This window comes from Antennarius striatus, chromosome 8 (genome assembly GCF_040054535.1).
Source record: "Antennarius striatus isolate MH-2024 chromosome 8, ASM4005453v1, whole genome shotgun sequence".
Lineage (NCBI taxonomy): Eukaryota > Metazoa > Chordata > Actinopteri > Lophiiformes > Antennariidae > Antennarius > Antennarius striatus.
Window position 1 is genome coordinate 3181435 of NC_090783.1, and position 15101 is coordinate 3196535.

General features: G+C 46.6%; 2 protein-coding genes, 2 non-coding genes and 1 pseudogene across 5 annotated transcripts; 2 read left to right on the forward strand and 3 right to left on the reverse strand.

The window, feature by feature from the left end:
- Positions 1-727: 727 nt before the first annotated feature.
- LOC137600532 (eukaryotic translation initiation factor 3 subunit B) lies at positions 728-5965 on the reverse strand. Its single transcript, XM_068322206.1, has 19 exons — positions 5763-5965; positions 4858-5050; positions 4650-4769; positions 4507-4564; positions 4262-4390; positions 4006-4163; positions 3774-3905; positions 3596-3662; positions 3468-3514; positions 3174-3384; positions 3011-3083; positions 2795-2917; positions 2605-2683; positions 2257-2395; positions 2049-2174; positions 1773-1850; positions 1573-1681; positions 1375-1487; positions 728-1283 (listed from the first exon to the last, which is right to left on the reverse strand). The coding sequence occupies exons 1-18, from the start codon at positions 5860-5862 to the stop codon at positions 1387-1389; spliced, it is 2043 nt and encodes a 680-aa protein (XP_068178307.1). The 5' UTR covers positions 5863-5965; the 3' UTR covers positions 728-1283; positions 1375-1386.
- LOC137600873 (small nucleolar RNA SNORD60) lies at positions 1924-2011 on the reverse strand. The gene has a single exon (XR_011037001.1). It is a non-coding gene; the product is annotated as a small nucleolar RNA SNORD60 (small nucleolar RNA).
- LOC137600866 (small nucleolar RNA SNORD60) lies at positions 2484-2565 on the reverse strand. The gene has a single exon (XR_011036995.1). It is a non-coding gene; the product is annotated as a small nucleolar RNA SNORD60 (small nucleolar RNA).
- Positions 5966-6408: 443 nt separating the features above from the next.
- Positions 6409-11252, forward strand: brat1 (BRCA1-associated ATM activator 1). Of its 2 annotated transcripts, none has more exons than XM_068321642.1 (12): positions 6409-6800; positions 6978-7126; positions 7222-7369; positions 7485-7890; positions 8007-8129; positions 8268-8359; positions 8436-8542; positions 8625-8796; positions 8974-9047; positions 9339-9423; positions 9508-9791; positions 10415-11252. In XM_068321642.1, exons 1-12 carry the CDS (start codon positions 6674-6676, stop codon positions 11195-11197), a joined length of 2550 nt encoding a protein of 849 aa, XP_068177743.1. In that variant the 5' UTR covers positions 6409-6673; the 3' UTR covers positions 11198-11252. The 2 variants fall into 2 exon arrangements, with proteins under 2 accessions (XP_068177743.1, XP_068177744.1); XM_068321643.1 differs by having other exon boundaries at positions 8439-8542.
- Positions 11253-11715: 463 nt separating this feature from the next.
- On the forward strand, positions 11716-15065 carry LOC137600517 (GRB2-related adapter protein-like; annotated as a pseudogene).
- Positions 15066-15101: the final 36 nt, after the last annotated feature.

The following is a 15101-nucleotide window of genomic DNA, read 5'->3' on the forward strand; positions in this document are numbered from 1 at the left end:
GCTCCAGAGGAAAGCTGACGCCTCCCATTGTCACCTCACACTCCACTCTGGGTGTTTGTTTTTTGTTTTTTGGGGGGGGGTCGAACCACCAATCTTAAGAACATTGAACGACCGGCTCGACTGCCCACTCTACCACTGAGCCACTGGCACCACCTTGAGGTTTTATACTCTCTTGCAAATGCTCAGCTCACCTAAACTGGCTCCTGATTGCTAGATAACTTACACGACTAGTATAAAAAAAATTTCCCAAAGTGGGCGGCAGTGGCTCAGTGGTATAGCGCGTGGTAGAGTGGGTCGTCCTACGATTTAAGATCGGCGGTTCAATTCCCACTCCCGCCCCAAAAAAACCCACTTGTTGTGGGAGGTGCCAGCTCACCTCCAGAGCACTGCTGAGGCGCCCTTGAGCAAGGAACCGTCCCCGTTACAAAAATTGCTCATGAGTGGCGCACCGTGAAGCAGCTGCCTGCCACTGCCTCCCCTTGCATGCCTACAGGGGCCTGTACTCATTAATATGTATGCATGCGTTTGAACTGACTAGTGTGCTATCTTATTTCCCTTTGGGGATCAATTAAGTACAGTATATAAAAAAATGATTTTTAAATTCAAATTAACAAATGACTCATTGAAAAACTATGAAATTCAAAGCTTCAACCTTAGTCTTATTGGAGGATATAAAGTTTAATTTCTGTTTCTGTTCCCTGTTTAAAAATAAAACAGTACGGTAGACTTGTGTTAGAATGTTTATTTAAAGTTATTCCCACAGCGAACCCCCTCCCTGTGTGAAATCCTAGTCTGAATGGAGGAGGATACAGGCCACTGTAGTGCCCCATCAGCACATTTAACAACAAGGCTTCTTGTTTAGTTGCAGCATCTACGCCCCCGGGTGGTATGGCACTCTGTGCTGCCCGGTGATAACACGCTAGCATGGCGAGGCTAGTACCTAAACAACCTCGGAGGGGGGGTTGAGAGTCCAATGAAAGGGGAGGCTGAGTTTAGAGGGTATGTCCAATAAAACCGCTGGAGGCGGTTTCAGTAAATATTTAGTTCCACAAGAAAAAAAAGATTGGGGGGGCGCAGATTTTGAGAAACAAATAGGAAATATTCAATAGGAAGTATTCTCTCTTGTCCCTCGGCGTGGCCGCGGATCCGCAAGGCGCGCTTTGATGATGACACTAGAGATGAAAAGGTGAATGTTGAGGCCCGTGAACCAATGAGATTCGCAGCGTGGTCGTTGTCCTCCAGTCGCTGACGCAGCTCTTCTCTTCCACGACAAAACAGGCGAACTGAAAGAGAGGAGAGACGAGCTGAACACTCCCGTTCTGGAAGCGGATCTTAAGGGGTGGGGGAATCCACAACTGTCCGTGAACGCCTCACCTGCGTAGGGGACTACAGATCTCCGAGAGGAATGATTTCTTCGTTGATAAAAAACTCAATGGTCTCCTCCTCCCAGTCGTCCACGTTGCTGTCCAGCTCGTCGGTGTCCACCCCTGGAGGACAGAAAGCCATGTCAGCATTTTGCAGTGATGAACAGCTAAAACTGACGACTGAACAAAAGACGTCCAACAGGCTGACCTTCTCTAAGCTCCAGACGGATGCTCTTTTGCTCCAGGTAGTTCTGCTGCGTCGTCTCCCTGTAGCGACGATAGTCCTCCATCATGGACCTGCGCTTGTCAACCAGCTCCTGCTCACACAGGAGAGCATTCAGAGTCAACAAAACACTGAAAGACGATTAAATAAGAGGAGTAAGACAGGAGAATATGAAGAAGTCGAACCTTGGAGGCCTTGGACTGGCTCAGACGATCCTTCTGCTCAAAGATCTTTGAGTATTTCTTCAGATCCTTCTTGATCAGCTGAAGGAGGCAGATACATTTTTAATGCAAACGAAACTCCCCACGCCACAAATTTAAATTAAGACAAACACAACAGCCTCAGATCAGAATTAGAATCAGGAGCCGTGGAACAGCTCTCATACGAGGTGTCAGAAAAGTCTTTAAACTTGTCTTCACCGGCTTTGCACCAAATAGCTGCTTCTGGTAGAGATACCGCACCTTGATCTGGTCTGCGCTGAGCAGGGTGGGAGGTCTGGGCCTCCAGAGCAGCTGACAGAAGCGGTCCTTGTTGTTCTTCTGCAGGAGACGGCCCTGGAACGTCCATAGCCAGTATGCGTTGTCCACCTAGGTGGGAACAGGTGGAGAGAACATGATGAGCGAGGAAGCCTCGGCGAGGGTATCTCCGGTCTGACGGAGCGCCGCCTACCTTGTGGCTCCACCAGGAGACGGAGGTGACGACGTAGCGACCCGTCGGATCCCACTCCACGTCAGACGCCATGTAATGCTCTGCTATGTTCATCATGGTGCAGTCGGACGTGTCCACGAAGGCGAGAGCTCCGTTCATGCTGCACAGACACAAACAGGAAGAGAGATTACGACTCCCGCAGCACGCGAGGGGACATCCATCAGAGAGGACATGCTAGTGCAGACACGCAGCCTCAGAGTAGAGATAGAATCAGGAGCTTAGCTCTCATACGAGGTGTCAGAAAAGTAATTTAGTTCGTCATCAGTGGCTTGTTGTGTCTCACACTCTCTCACACATGCACATACACACCTCCTGAGTCCAGCCAGCACCAGAAACTGTCCCTGGGGGCTCCAGAAGATGCTGTTGGCCTGCTGCTTGTCAAACATCTCTGTTGAAAAACAACAAAACATCACGGTCAGTGGAGGTTTATTCAGAACCACAGACTGTTGATCCATCAGCATCAACAGGACGGCTGGTGTTCATTCTTTTGTCGACTCACTTATGATATCGATCTTGCCGTTGTTGTTGACATGATAGAACGATGCGCTGATTCGGGGAGTCTCGCCGTGGAGAACGGCGAACTTGCTGCCATTCGGCTCCCAAGCAAACGCTAAGATACTTTCTGAGACGGTTAAAAAGCAAAATATTAAAATTAGGTTTTTAAACTTTAAGACTGATTTAAGTCTGTTGCTTTCCGTCTTTTTGACATTCTTACCCTTCATCTCCACCACATCTACAGGAACCTGCTTTTCTCTCATACGGAAGATTTCAAAGTTGGTAACCACGCCCTGAAAGAGGATTAGAAACATGAATTTATTTCTTTTTTAACCAAGGGGTTTTTTTTCACCTTTTCCCCTCCTTTCTCTCCGATCTTGTACCTGTGTTCCTTTGGGAGTTCTGTCCACTTTGACACAAAGGTAATCTCCATTTCTCTGCCAGTGCAGTTTGCAGTCGACGACGTTGAAAAGATTCCTGACCCTGATCTCCTGACGGGAAGGCATTTGCATCATAGTCACTCTGGCTGGGATGTCTTTGTCCTCTGGTACCCAGAATGCTATGATGTTGTCACCAGGAGACCATGAGAAGTCTCTGCAGACACACAGATTAATGTTAATGTCTCTATACAGACATTGAGCACATGTTTAAGACTAAAAGAATGATCAGACTCTTACTTGATCCCATTGATCTTGAGACTTTTCTTGTCAAGCAAGCCCATCGACTAAACGGAGGAGAAAAAAGGCTTAAATATCACTTCAATATCAGGTTAAATTCAACTATATTCATCATCAAGTCTGCTCACCGGAGTCTCGTAGATGCTCAGCGTGTCTGTGGTCATCCTGGCGAAGAACTTCCCATCGTGGCTCCACCTGAGAAACAAAACGATATATTTGACACATCCAACACTTGACGCATGACAAGAACACTGAAGAACGATGGGTTTGAAAAATAAGCGGATAACAGCAGCAAAGCAAGCTCACTTGAATATGGGCCAGTGAGCAGAGTTCTCGCAGTGGAAACCTCTCTTCTTCTGTCCGGTCAGAATGTCCCAGATGATGATGGCCTGCGGGTCCTCCTTGGTGTCCATGAGTTGACTGAAGGTGACGACGTATCTGGAAGGAATTACGAAAAAAAAACAGTCAATACTTGCACCTGGTTTCTATCACAGCTGGGAAAGGCACCGTAAACGCGATCGTAGCTTTGGTTGGTTACCTCTCACAAGGCGAAAAGTCGATGAGGGACACGCCCTGATGGCTGAATCTCTGAATCTGTTTGAACTTCTCGCCTCCCCACAACGCAATACCGCGCTGGTGGAAGGTTGCCAGGTAAGTGCCTTTAGGGGACCAGCGCACGTATGTCTCCGTCCAACGCTGTAGGAAGACACAAAGACATTAGGTCTCCAAGCCAACCAGTGACAAATGAAGCTCAGCATGACCTCATCAGCCCTGCGTGATCATCAGCTACTGACCGCTCTTTCTTCGGCTGTGATCGGGTCCTTGGCGTCATTGTTGAAAATGGCGGTCCTCTCTCCGGCTTCGTAGATCACGCTGTACTGGTCACGGCAGTCTGAGTCCTCGATCCAGTGGCGCATATTTCCCTGAACATGGAGAAACACAGAATTCGCGGAGCTCGAAGCATTTTGACCCATCCCACGAATGTCTAACTGAATCAGTACAAAAAGTCATTTACTAACGCAATAATTAAAACGCTCACAAAATCTTTGAAAGGCTGCTTCTCTGGAGTTTCCCACTCATCACTGATGTTCATGTACCTGCGACAGGAACCCAACAGAATTAACCAACGAGTCGCACACAACCGCAGTTGCTGTCATTCTTTTGACCAGTTTGCAGACTTACTTGTCAAAATCAGTGAAGAGGTTAACCCGAAACGTGTGTTGTTTGTCAAGTTTGTATCCATCTGCATTCTTCACCGCCTCCAGGGCCTGGGTGGGGGCAGCATACTCCAAGAATATGTACCTGCAAGGGGCGAGAGTATTTACTTAATTCAATATTGGCACATTAAAGATGCACACAACTGTAACAGAACAAGAAGCAGAACACACACCCTTTAGTCAAACCATCAGCTTCGGGATAGAACTCAGTGGTGATCTTGCCAAACTTGGAGAAAATCTTGTGTATGACGTTTTTGAGTTTCTCCAACCGTTCCGGCCCCACCTGAGGGACGTTGTCCACCACCACGACAGAATCTATGCCATCAGCCTCCTGGGGCTTCTCCCTCAGGATGTCATCCAGGAGCTCTGAGGAGACATCGGGGGGGGGGGGGGGGATGAGAGAGGGAACCAGCAACAGCATTATTACCAATGCTACCAAATAGGACACGTTTTTGACCTTCACCTGATTATACAGCTGGAATTTGTTGCACAAGGAGGTGCCTGGTATGTTATTATACTCATAGGAAAAAAAAAAGACACCATGTTTAATGTATGATTCGAATGATCGGTTACTATGACCGCAATGTGAGACGTAATAATGCCGTTATAACGCCAACTGCTAACGTGGCGCAGCGAAGCTAGGCAGCATTTTGTGGTTGACGTGGATTTTACTGACCAGCTCATCGATAGCAATGGTTTTTCCACATTAATGGTCCTTGGTTTTCTTTATACAGTCAATAACAATATTTTAATTTTCTTTCCTCAGTTTAGTCTATTACGTCGTTTTTACCTTTCATAAACTAGCAACGAGGCCACAGAGCAGCTGGGTGGGCTAGGACCGGCGAGCCACAAATCTGACTGGTATAGCATCCGGTAAAATTTATGTATTAATGGTTTGGATGATATAAATGTCGTAAACAATCGCAATTTTATTCGTTTGATTCGTCGTTATTACTCCTAAATGAGTATCCATCTAGCTAGCCCAATAGTACCCGCCTGTGAGGCCGTTAGCTCCACGTATATTCGCTAGCTGTTAGCAGTAGGCCAGAAAGCCTCGGGTTTTCCTGATGCCGCTCACCCTCATCTTCGATGTCATCCTCGTAATCCTCCGGATCGCTGAAAGAGGGCTCCTCCTCTTCATACTCAGGGTCTTCCACCATATCCACCGTTTCTTGCATGTATCGGGCTTATGAGACGGATTTTTCGCTACAAAAAAGCAAAATCCTCCAAAAATTTAGAGCTTACGGTCCTCCGCCGGTGCGGCACCATGTGCGATTCAGTGAAAATGGACGTTTGGGGTTGTGACGTAGGCGTAACACCGGAACTACTTCGACGACGTTCGTTTCCCCAGAAAATGGGGAAGGTTTTTTTTCTATTCAAAAAACTTTATTTGTTCCCAGGGGTTAAGTGAAGGCACATACAACAGCCGTATTGGTGCAAAAGACAAGATTGGTGCACGAAAAGGAAAGGCAAAGTGCAAAAACCAGACTCAATACACAGAAAACCAACACTAACACTAAAATACACAATAAACACAAATTTACAATATAAACAGTATTTGCAATGGAGTAATAAATATATACATATGTATATGCCTATACTACATGTACAGTATACGGTCAAATAAGTAGCACTTCCTGAATCAGTCACGTGGTGTCAGCCGGCCAACCAGGCTTTCATACGTCATCATTTACAGCTCCTCCCCCTAAACGACCCAAGCCTCGATACCGGAAGCGCCCGCTCCGCCACTCGGCACACGCTTCGAAGTCTCAATAACGGAACGTCATGTAATTAGTTACAGACGAGAACTGAAATTATGTCCCGCGAGAATAGTTTAATCAAAAGGAAAACAACAACTTTATGTCGCTACTTGTATTTTAGCATCTAGCTACAGCATGCACCACCTAGCATACTTCCGCCTGACTGGCTGTAACGCTATTAGCTGTAATGTGTCCTGGGAGCTAATGTAAACACACACATGCTAACAACATGGACCGTGAGTGTTTGTCGCTGCTGCCCGGTGTGTGTGAGGTACTGGCGGACTCAGGGAGGCCTCTGCTCGACGACACCAGCCTGGAGAAACTGCTGGACTGGTTTACAGGACTCACCCAGTCTGGTTAGTACTGAACCAGTTGGGGGTGCTGGGGGTTCAGGTCATTGTTTCCTCCAGTCTGTGATTTATTATAATAAAGCTTTCTCTTTGTGGATTAATATTCTGCAGCTTGATGTCAGAGGAGTTTCAGACACCGGTCCTCACAGTGAATAAATAAGGAACATCTAACCTTCTCTCCAGGGGGATCTCTGCTGAAGGCTTGTCCATGTCTGCTTGAATTGATATCCGCTGTGATCTCCAACGCATCATCTGACCCCGGTGTCCTTTCCTTCACCCTTAAACTCACCGGATTACTAGCTGCCTCTGAAGATGGCTTCAAAATACTGCAGGTGAGAGTTTATGACACTTTACATTTTTACTGCATTGTTGTTTAGAATTTCTGATTTGGTGATGGTGATGGTACTGGTGATGTCCCTCCCTGCAGGAAGCCTCCGTTCTGGACGTGGTTTTTAGTATTCAACACTGGAAAGAAGCTGGGCTCTGGGAGGATCCCTGTGTAAGGATTGGTTGGATCCAGGGCTTAAAGAACTTTCTGCAGCATCCAAAGGCCTTGAGGTTCTTTGTAAAATCAGGTGCAAATTTTTTTTCATGCTATTGTATTGATTATGATGGAAGAGACTTTGCTTAGAGCGCCACAGATGATGACTTACCACCTGATAATCGAAATCTGCCTTCTTAACTCTCCAGAGTTCATCGAACCGCTCCTACAACTCCACACAGACCCCAGTTTATTCGTTGCCTCGGCTGTCAATCAGACGCTCGTCCACATCCTGCTCTCCTTTCAGCCCGACTCACCTGCAGGATGTCACGGCGTGAACGGCGATGACGACAGCTGCACGCAAACCTCCATCCGCGCCGATATGTTTGTGGCGATCTCGGCGTACCTGAAGGAGTCCCTCGTTCCCACAGCGAACACGGAGCTCCAGCGGAGTCTGCAGACCCTCAGGCTGCTGGCCCAGCTGCTGGCCCAAGCCAGACCGCCTCTCCGGGACGAGCTGCTCCAGACGGTTTCAGACACCCTGGAGGAGCTGGTGACAGCCGGCTACAGTCGGCTAACTCTGCCAATGATGGACGTCATTCTGGCTGCTTACAGGTAGACCGGATCTATCAGGCAACTGTACTAACAGAATAGAAAGAGAAGGAAAGAGGGAGATTAAACTTTAATTCATGTAAAGCGTTGGTTAGAAATTGTCATTTTATTTTCTGCAGCTGCGGCACCGACGAACGCTTCCCAGACCGACGTGTCGACCGTCTGCTGACATCTATGCTGAACCTTGACGACCCGTCTGACCTCATTCACGCTGCAGCCGCTTGTCTTTGCAGAGGCCTCCGGTGGGCATCCGAGTTCTCACTCTCCTGTTGAATTTAGCTTCACCCTCACTTTGTAAAAGAATCTCTGACATCAAGTAATGAAATCCAGGATTTATTTGACCTTTTAAAACGGGTACTACCTTCGTTTTATGCGTCTAGTCATCCTCCCCACGCAAGCCAAGCTGTGAGAATACTGCTGCTGCCACTTGAAATGACATCCGGCCAGACTCTCCTAGAAGCATGCGGCGATGGTAAAACACAAAGACACACACACATGAAACGAATGACAAAGAAAAGAGCCTGATCTTAGTTGTAATGTCCCTACAGCAGACGAGCGGCGACGGTCCTCGATAATGGCACATCTAAAGAGAAAATCATCTTGCATCTCTATGCTCTGTGTCTGTCTGATGAACCTACAGCAGATCACACTCATGGTGAGGCCACAACCACAAGAGAAACGGAGAAGAAGAAGCAGTGTTTATTTTACAGAGCTAAAGCCTCTCTCTTCTCCTTTAGCCTCCAGATTTCCTCCCGTGTCCTCCGGATGTGATCGTAGCAGCAGTCCTGTCGCTGCTGAAGATCTGCAGAGGCGTCTCCTCGTCCTCTGGCTCCAGCGAGGTTTGCAGAAATATAATCGGCAGCGTCAAAGTTCAGAAATGTGCTCTGATGGCTCTCAGCAGCAGCGCAGGTAAACCTGTGTTTGAGCATTAAAAGCACCAAATAGAAAATCATTTCTTTTTCCAAATGACTTCAGATGATGGTGAACATTTTATAAGAATAAATATCATGTGGGACAGAAATCGAGGGATGTTTTGGTTTTCAGGGTGAAATATTTAGCGTTTAGCCTCCATTTTTTTCCTTTCAGGTTTGAAAGAGAAGACCAGCGACGTGCTGACAGTCCTGATAGGATACCTGGATGACCCTGATTCTGACCCGACTGTCAGTCTGTGTGATCTGTCAATGCAAACATGGAAACAACTTCATATGAACTGCTTCTGCTTTTAATTATAAATTAGCTGATTTTTATTTGAATTAATATTAATCGGATATTTTTTTTAAGTTTGGGGGTGTAGATCGGACAGAATAAATTATTTCTGGACATATAAATGTGGTATTATCAAAATAAACAGTAAAATTGTCTTCAGATTAATTAAGAATAGTAATAATTGATGTTCTGTCTGGTTTTCATCTTTGTATTCTTTAACTTTTTCTCTCATCTGTGTCTTTCAGGTGCTCCACAAGTCCTACCAGGCCTTTGTTAAGTGGACGGCTGTCCTCACAGATGCCTGTTTAATAACCAACCAGCTGAGACTGGGTAAAACCCACGACAGCCTCCTCTTTAAATCTAATCCTTGGGATTAATTCCGTCCGATCTAAACTCCACTTCTCCTCCCATCAGATCTTCTCAGGGTGGTGAGGAAGCGCGTGTGCGACATGCGGTGGGAGGTCAGGGACTCCACGGTGGAGTTCCTGGGACACCTGGCAGATGTGCGTCTCCCCCCGAACCCGGCCCAGAATGCTCATGACGCGTCTGAGGCTCTGCTAGGAAACTCCTGCACCGCCCCCCTCATCAGGAAGGCGCTTGAAGACGCAGAGGGTTACGTGAGAGCCAGCGCCGTCTCCGCCCTGGTCAGGACTCTGGAGCCCAGCTGGCAGCAGGGGGCAGCGCTGAGCGCACAGGAGGTCGGTACAGATTTCAAACGATTTCTCCAAAAGCACAACAGGGTCAGATCACATCCGCGGAGCTTTCAATACAATTAATGCAAATTTAAATGACGCTGTCAGTTTGATTAAAGCTCCTTTAGAGATGAACTAGTTAGACTGATGCAGTGGAGCATCTTCCTGCTTCCCCTCCACAGAACTCGTCTCTAATGAGGCCCCGAAGCTCACGCCCATGTCGGCTTTGACACTTTCTTGGAAGCCTCCGTCTTTCATGTCTGCTTTCTGATCAGACTAATTTTAACTTCACTCAGACATTCTCATTTATGCAAATCCTTTCCATCTTTCTGGTGATGTCGCCGCTCGTGACTCTTAATCTGGTGTTTATTCAGATACAATCATCAGACTCACACGCTTCGTGAAGTAAGGTTTTCTTATTTTCAAACATACAAGAGAAAAAAGTGAAATCGTTCCTGCAGAAGGAGGATGTCGGTGTCCAGGCGTGAGAATAACGTCTTTAGGATCAATGTTGAGACATTATTTTGTGTGTTTTTAGGGTAAAAGTGACCCGTTTTGATGAAATGAAGCTGATGTTCTGTGTGTGGAACTTCTCGCCGTGTCTAACTTGTCCTTCCATCTCCTTCCAGACTGAAACTGTGGACCAGCTGCTGGAGATTCTTTCCCAGGACACGGAGGGATTCTCCAGGAGGGCCGTCGTGCGATACTTCACCTCCTGGTTCTCCTCGTGCCCCTCGCCCCCTCCTCCTCTCCTGATGGAGTGCGTTCGCACCGTCCTCTCTCTGGGGAGCGCAGACCTGGACTGGGAGGTCAAAGTTCACACGCTGGAGCTGGCGGAGCTGCTGCTAGATGACGCCCTTCAGGGTCACGCCGAGCCCTCAGAACCGCTCCGCACCTCGTCGCACCCTTACGGTGTCGTGTCTGACCGGGTGCACACGCCTCACACCCACAGTGACGCTCCAGCGGGGGGTGTGGAGTGGGACGCGGCGGGGGTGTTGAGCGATCTGGTGGAGGGCGGCGTCGTGTCGGCGCTGCTGAGCGGTCTGGTCGACTGCGACCGACCCGTGGGCCTGAAGGCCTGTCGCCTGCTGATGAGACTCAGAGACGCCATCCGTCCTTTGTCGCTAGGGCGACCGGATGCTTCCGGGGTGACCTGTAAACTTCCTGCTGGAGGATGGGGACGGGAGATCAGAAGGATACTGGGGACAAAAAGGAGCTGCGAGGGCAGCGGCGCCGCCGCCGGGTTGCAGGAAGTGTTGGCGTGTCTGGATTTAGACGAGAGGCTGGACGTCTTGACTCGGAGCAGCGACCACGTCCACAATTCGCCCCTGTCGCTGCTGCAGGACATACTGTCCACTCACAGCGATCCTGACACACAGGGGGGTCAGGAGGTCATATCGGACTGTTACTGACGAACGCACGGTGCGAAATGTTTGTTTTTGTGTATGAAATAAACGATAAAATGAAGATGCGTCGATGCATTTTTAACATCAAGCGTGATGCTCCAGTGGAGATCCAAGCAGATTAATACAGATGCGTCGCCAGGATCTTTTATTATTGTATCAGTTAAAGAAGCTGAAGCTAACTGGAGATTTGAGATTACTCATTTCTGCACTTCTACGGTACATAAATGAGTAAATGTGACTGATTTCTCATGTTGAAGCTCCAGAGATTAAAAGGTGGAAGTCGACGGAGAGGTCGCCACCTCCGCATGTTCACACCCCCTCCATCTCGCTCACATGGAGGATCAGAGGGACACACGAGAGGAGAAAACTCCTCATTAACTAATGAGCAGGATGTCCACGAGTCCTGCTCCGTCAGACGTCCTGTCATCGCCCTGCTGTGCTCCAATCACACGCTGGCGTTCTCCTCCCCTTCATTCATGACTAGAAGCGACTTTCCAGCCCCCCCCACCACCACCATGTTCAGCATGGAGGCGGTGGCTCTCTCACAGCAACGGTAGCAGACGAGATCATCTTTCAGGAAGGGGACGTCATCAGGGTAAGTGTGGCGGTTTGACGTTTTAAAGTGGAGCAGAAGATATGTCGGCGTAGTAAGAAAAGTTGTGCATGTGTGTTCTAGGTGACAGAAATGGAGGATGATTCCTGCTGGTTCACAGCAGAGATCCGGGGGAAGCGTGGCTACGTGCCAGAGAACTACATTTCCCTTCTTCCTTATCCGTAAAACTGGATCAATGATAGATAATGTTATATTTGTGGCTTTGCTTATTGTGACCTCTGTGTTCCACCACATGTGTCTTTGTTCCCTCCTCATTTCATTTTAAGGATTTTTTTTTTAAATTATCAAATTGCAAAAAATCTAAATTAAGTATATAATGTAAATTATATTGTAAGTTATTCTGATGCCATCAATTGGAGAAACTGATTTGAGTTGATTTAAATTCTTATTTATTTGTGCAGTTTAAAGAGTTGTTGTTTTTATTCTCAATATCCCTTGAAAAAAGTATGTTTGACTTCTTGCATATTTCTGCAGCTGGTTTGCAGGACGGGTGTCCAGGCTGGAGGCTGAAAAGCGTCTGCGATGGCAGGATGCTGGAGTTTTCCTGGTGAGGGAGAGCGAATCAGCTCCAGGAGAGTTTTCTGTTTCCGTGAGGTCAGTAAACGCACCACAAACGCTCAAAGGCAGACAGATCTTTAGGCTGCAAACTGTCACAGCATCCCTGTGTTGTCTGCTCCCATATTGTGATAGTAGTGTACCAAAATATCTCTTTGTGTTGTGCAGCAGTTATATTTAGATATGTCGGATCAGCCAGGCTTTATTCAGCTTTCTAGAGAAGTGTTGCATCAGTCATGCATCCAGCAGCATCTTGTTCTCTAATTATGTTCTGCAGATGGATGTTTGTTTTCCGTCACACTGAACACATCAGTAAGTTAAGGCGTCCACGTATCTCTGAATCAGTGGAGTGGAAGAGTTCAAATGGTTTAAATATGTTCTATCAGAGCCTGTTACACTAAAAATATAACAGCTGCACTGTGTGTGTGTGTGTGTGTGTGTGTGTGTGTGTGTGTGTGTGTGTGTGTGTGCGTGTGTTTGTGTGTGTGTGTGTGTGTGTGTGTGTGTGTGTGTGTGTGTGTGTGTGTGTGTGTGTGTGTGTGTGTGTGTGTGTGTGTTATCTAGGTCACCGACAAGAGGTGAGGCATTTAATCAGTGAGGGTAAATTAAATGTGTTCAATAATCAGGCCATTACGTAACACCGCTGGGTAATTAATTAAACACAGGTACATTATGCAACCGAGAAACTACAAACGCACACAGACAGCATTCAAGTGCGTTTATTAACGTTTCCAGGCGCAACATCTGTCTGAGGTTTGGCGCTTTATTCACGTTCCTGCGCTCATTGGCGTCTATAGTGTAATATTAAAGATGACCACCAGGGGGCGGGCGCGCACAGGAATAGTTCTCGAGAAGCTGCGTTTTGTTCAATTTCACACAAATAAAACATGATCATTTATCATCTTTATTATTTTTTGAATAACAATAAAAGAAGTGCTGGATTAAAATTAAATAATGATTTTAATTGTTTTTATCTACAAATGTCTTTGTAATATCTTGCAAAGATTACGTAATCTGATGTATAAACCTTATCAGTAATCATAAACAAAACAGGATATTGAGTTTATTCTCATAGAAAACAGAAGAACAGTGAGCCGTCTCATTTGATGAGGTGGAAATAGCAAATTTTTTTATTTGAAAAGCAACACAAATAAATAATGAATAATGAATCAAAATGGTTATTTAATTGCTGTAGAGTAACAGTGATAAAGTACATATATTTAAATTAGTAGTTTTATTACTCTCTGCTTTAACTTGTATGTAGTTCAACTACATTCACATTTACATGTGAATGTGGTAGCTAAATTACTTTTTTCGAAAGTTTCATAGCATTGATTATTGTATCCATGACACCCACATTTTTTTTGGGTAATATTTGTCCTTGTGCTGTAATTGAAGGCAATTTGAAAGTTAATCAGTTAAATTATTAAGACTATAGGCAAAACAAAAACATTCATCACACAAACCTTTGAGTCAAATCTATATTTTTGCTTGATATTCTGTTAAAGTTTCAAATCACGTTGCTTGATTTAAATATCAATTTGCTGAAGGATTTTATTTCTCACTTCTTGTAAGCAAACCCCGAGGGCAGCCATTTTTTTTTTTTCGTGGGCCATGTCTGTCTGGAATTTGGATTGTGGTTTATGGGTTAAAAATGTATAAATATACTCGAGTTATTCTTAAGTAGCTTTAATTAACTACACAACAGTTCTCAGGTTATTATAGTGTCTGTAATACCTGTGCAATTAAAGCACATACCAAACAGTGAAAGCATAGGGGACACGTAACCTTTGAGAAAAATTAAAAGCACCTTCAAGCAGACTGGATTGATTTACATGGTATAATGTGTGTGTCCCCAGACAGAGGAGATTATAACCTCTGGGATTACCTTGTTGAGGTGACCCACCTGGACGAGGAGAAGGTTTTTGCGTCGACCTGCCTTTAAGCGTTCTCTTATCGCACTTTCCTTGCAGCTACGGGGAGAAGGTGGAGCATTTCCGAGTGCTGGAGGGGGCCGGGCGGTACTGCATCTGGGAGGAATCCTTTTGTTCCCTCAACCGGTTGGTGGACTTCTACAGAACCCACAGCATCGCCGTGGAGACAGTCATCTACCTCCGAGACCCTCCCCCGTCCCCTCGCCTGCTTCCCGGGCCTGAACCCAACCCGTACCCCAACCCTTACGAAAGCAGCTCGCCGGAAGTCCATCCGCACTCTCGCCCCCCTCACCCGGAAAGAGAGTCCTCCCCCCGACCCCTGGAACCAGCAGTAGGGGTATGATGGATCACAGCTTTAATGTCTTCCATAAACCCGTTGGTTTCATGTCGTTGCTTCGATGTCTGTTCGCAGAAACCTCGCCTGGGTCACGCCCTCTGCGACTACACCCCCCCTCAGAGCTCCCACCTCCACTTCCTACGCGGCGACGTCATCGACCTGCTGGACTGCTCGAGCTCCCTGAGCTGGAGGGGGCGCTGTCGAGGCCGGGTGGGGGTGTTCCCGCCGGAATACGTCCAGCCGCTTTACTACTGACGCAGACGACGTCGTCTTTTTTTTATCATATGGAATAAGTACTAAAAATAGAGTGAAGCACAACTTAAATTATCTTCTTTAACAACCGAACATTTGACATAATAATTAAAAGTGAAATATAACTTTATTCTCTTTGTTCCACCCTTTTGTGTTAACGCTGCTAAATGTAAGCAAACACTACCGACGATAAATAAAGAGTGATTTTTATCAGCTCAT

Bases quoted from the DNA above. Each gene is read 5' to 3' on its own strand.
- brat1 (XM_068321642.1), top strand. From the start codon at position 6,674: ATGGACCGTGAGTGTTTGTCGCTGCTGCCCGGTGTGTGTGAGGTACTG. The intron at 8,360-8,435 runs GTAAAACACAAA...ATGTCCCTACAG, and splicing joins CCTAGAAGCATGCGGCGATG to CAGACGAGCGGCGACGGTCC. The intron at 9,048-9,338 runs GTCAGTCTGTGT...TGTGTCTTTCAG, and splicing joins ACCCTGATTCTGACCCGACT to GTGCTCCACAAGTCCTACCA.
- LOC137600532 (XM_068322206.1), bottom strand. From the start codon at position 5,862: ATGCAAGAAACGGTGGATATGGTGGAAGACCCTGAGTATGAAGAGGAG. The intron at 4,391-4,506 runs GTGAGCGTTTTA...CTCCATGTTCAG, and splicing joins AGCAGCCTTTCAAAGATTTT to GGAAATATGCGCCACTGGAT. The intron at 1,488-1,572 runs GTCAGCCTGTTG...TCTGTCCTCCAG, and splicing joins CCGTCTGGAGCTTAGAGAAG to GGGTGGACACCGACGAGCTG.